The 2,500-nt window shown below is 44.7% G+C and overlaps 1 protein-coding gene across 1 annotated transcript in view; it reads right to left on the bottom strand.

Moving 5' to 3' along the window:
* LOC125032659 (transmembrane and coiled-coil domains protein 1-like) overlaps window positions 1-2,500 on the bottom strand; it is a 25,094-nt gene that overhangs the window by 10,149 nt on the left and 12,445 nt on the right. The window contains 3 exon segments of the mRNA XM_047623898.1: window positions 559-603; window positions 1,162-1,390; window positions 1,794-1,980. Coding sequence (XP_047479854.1) covers window positions 559-603; window positions 1,162-1,390; window positions 1,794-1,980 — 461 coding nt within the window.

Here is a 2,500-nt window from a genome sequence, read left to right on the forward strand (position 1 = left end):
CTATATATATGAGAACAGTACTCTGGCACAGTATATGCAAGAATGAAGTAAGCAATATCTTGCATTTGATGGGAAAAGTCCAACATTTTTCCACCAAAGTATATGGAAAAAAACTTTGTTCATACAAACAACTAAGTTTTAAATCTAATTTCCATGCCACTGTCAAGAGGAGCAGGAGTGAATATGAAATGAAACTTGTTGCACATACACCAAGAGTGAAGTTCATTTGTGCAACTGGACAAAATATTCACTAGAATAAAATCATCCACTACTGACATAGCTCAATACATATTTGATGAAGAGTTGCTAAGGGTTAGTATATTTGTTGGTATTCATACATCATGTCATTATCAGCAACAATTCAACATGACTATATTCTCATCCGTGGTGTTCATTTCCCTTTTGGAGCAAAACAAAAACAAGACATAACAATAGGCACATTCTTTTCACTGAATGTTCTACATCTATTCCAGCCAACTTCTAAATGATCAGCATCACTCACAGGTATGTAAGTTAGGTGCTTGCTTCACTCTTTGCAAAGAGAACCTATGGGCTTACCCCGAAAATCCAGTGATGCCATCGCGAATGTTTCCACCAACACTCCTGAAGCGGGCACAAGCGGGGGAAGGAAAAGGGGATAAGAATCATCCACACCCAGTCGCAGATACTCACACCTCGCTGCCCATCAAATACTAGTGCCTGAGGGACTTCTACCTACTACTGTTCTACTGTTTGCAAGCAATGTCAATAAATACACAACTATCTAATACCCTCTGTCAAGCACATACTTATTTTGTGCAAAAACGTGACTGGAGAGAAAAAATGCCATAACTGTATATATTGGTAAACTTACCAAAATCAGGTCAAACATATAAAATCAGGTCAGTTATAAAATTACTATCGAACAAACGGTTCTGTAAAAAGAACTAACTGCTTTCTACCCAAAATATCCTTCTCCCTTTTAAAAAATGACACTATTCTCAAACGCATTTTGCTACAAATAGTATTATTACAGTCATTTTTTCTGTAAGTCACACCCATTTCATTCCGATGAGGGTCAAGGGTATGGTTAGGATACAGGTTAACTGTGTGTCTGTTGTTGCTAAGTGGGCGGCGCCGGACCGACCCGAGCCGGGACGGACGGCCACCACCGGTACTCACTTGAGGCCTTGGCCCATATCCCGCAGCACCTCCTTGGGCTGCCGGTGCGCCACCACCAACCCGTGAGTCTCGATCTCCCGAAGGCGCTTCTGGTAGTTCTCTAGTTTCTTCTGGAGCTGCTGGATCAACGTGGCAGATTTCTGATTCTTCTTCTCGAACACTGCTTTGATCCGGGCCAGCTGTTGCCGGTCAGCATTGGCAGCGAGCTTAAGGTATTCATTTACATTCTCTGCAAGCATTTCATATCATTAGTTAATGACAGGCATTGACAATTCAAATAGCAATCAGTTATCTGACTGCATAATGCATGTATACTATGGAGAAGGTGAAAACATTCACTGGGTAGACCAGAAGAGATAGACAGATAACGAGATAAACAGATACGCTACACAGTATTACACACACACACACACACACACACACACACACACACACACACACACACACACACACACACACACACACACACACATACACACACACATGCACACGCACGCACACACATGCACGCACGCGCACACGCACACGCACACGCACACGCACAAGCACACGCACACACGCATGCACTCACGCATAAACTCATGCACTCACGCACACACACATGCACATGCACACAACCCTCTCCAGCTCACCGTCGCGAGCTTTCTGTTCCTCCTTGATGAGGTCTCTGGTTTTCTGGATCTTGGCCTGGATGTGCTCGAGCGCCTCTCTCGTGCGCTGGATGTGGGGGCTGTGCTCGTCGTCGTCCACGTCGCCCCCGCGCAGGGTCTCCACCAGCTCGCCCGACCCGTTTGACACTCCCGAGGACGGCACGGTCTCCTGGAACGGGGCAAGGTCGCCGTCAGTACGCGCGCGGCCCTCGAGAGCCCAGATAAAAATGATATGGCTTATCGCTCGTCCTAATAATCTCAATTCACTATCCAAATCTTCTTAGTTTGATTTAAAGTCCGTTTCTCCGTCTGTTCTTTTATCGGATAATCTCCGTGCATCTGTCTGTCCGGATTTCGGATCGACTATCTCAAGAGTTTGTCCCCCGACCCTTTATCTGTTTCTCTAAGCTTTTCACCATTTACTTCCCAATCTGCCTGCTTTTTATCTTTTCTTTTAATAATTTTAACACCAATGCCCATTCTTTTATCTTTTTTTTTTCTGGCTGTCTGTCTTCGTGCCTCTCTCTTTAGGTGTGAAAGTCCAGTTCCCTTCAGCCACTGGTGTCTGTCGGCCTGAGTGTCTGTTATCCCCTCTCCTCGCAGTCCCATCCATTACTTACGAGTATGTTCCTTTCTACTTCTTCATGTTTTATAGCATAATTTTCCCTCTCTTTCCTACTCCTATCCCA

The sequence above is a fragment of the Penaeus chinensis genome, chromosome 15 (assembly GCF_019202785.1).
Source record: "Penaeus chinensis breed Huanghai No. 1 chromosome 15, ASM1920278v2, whole genome shotgun sequence".
In the NCBI taxonomy this organism is placed as follows: Eukaryota; Metazoa; Arthropoda; class Malacostraca; order Decapoda; family Penaeidae; genus Penaeus; species Penaeus chinensis.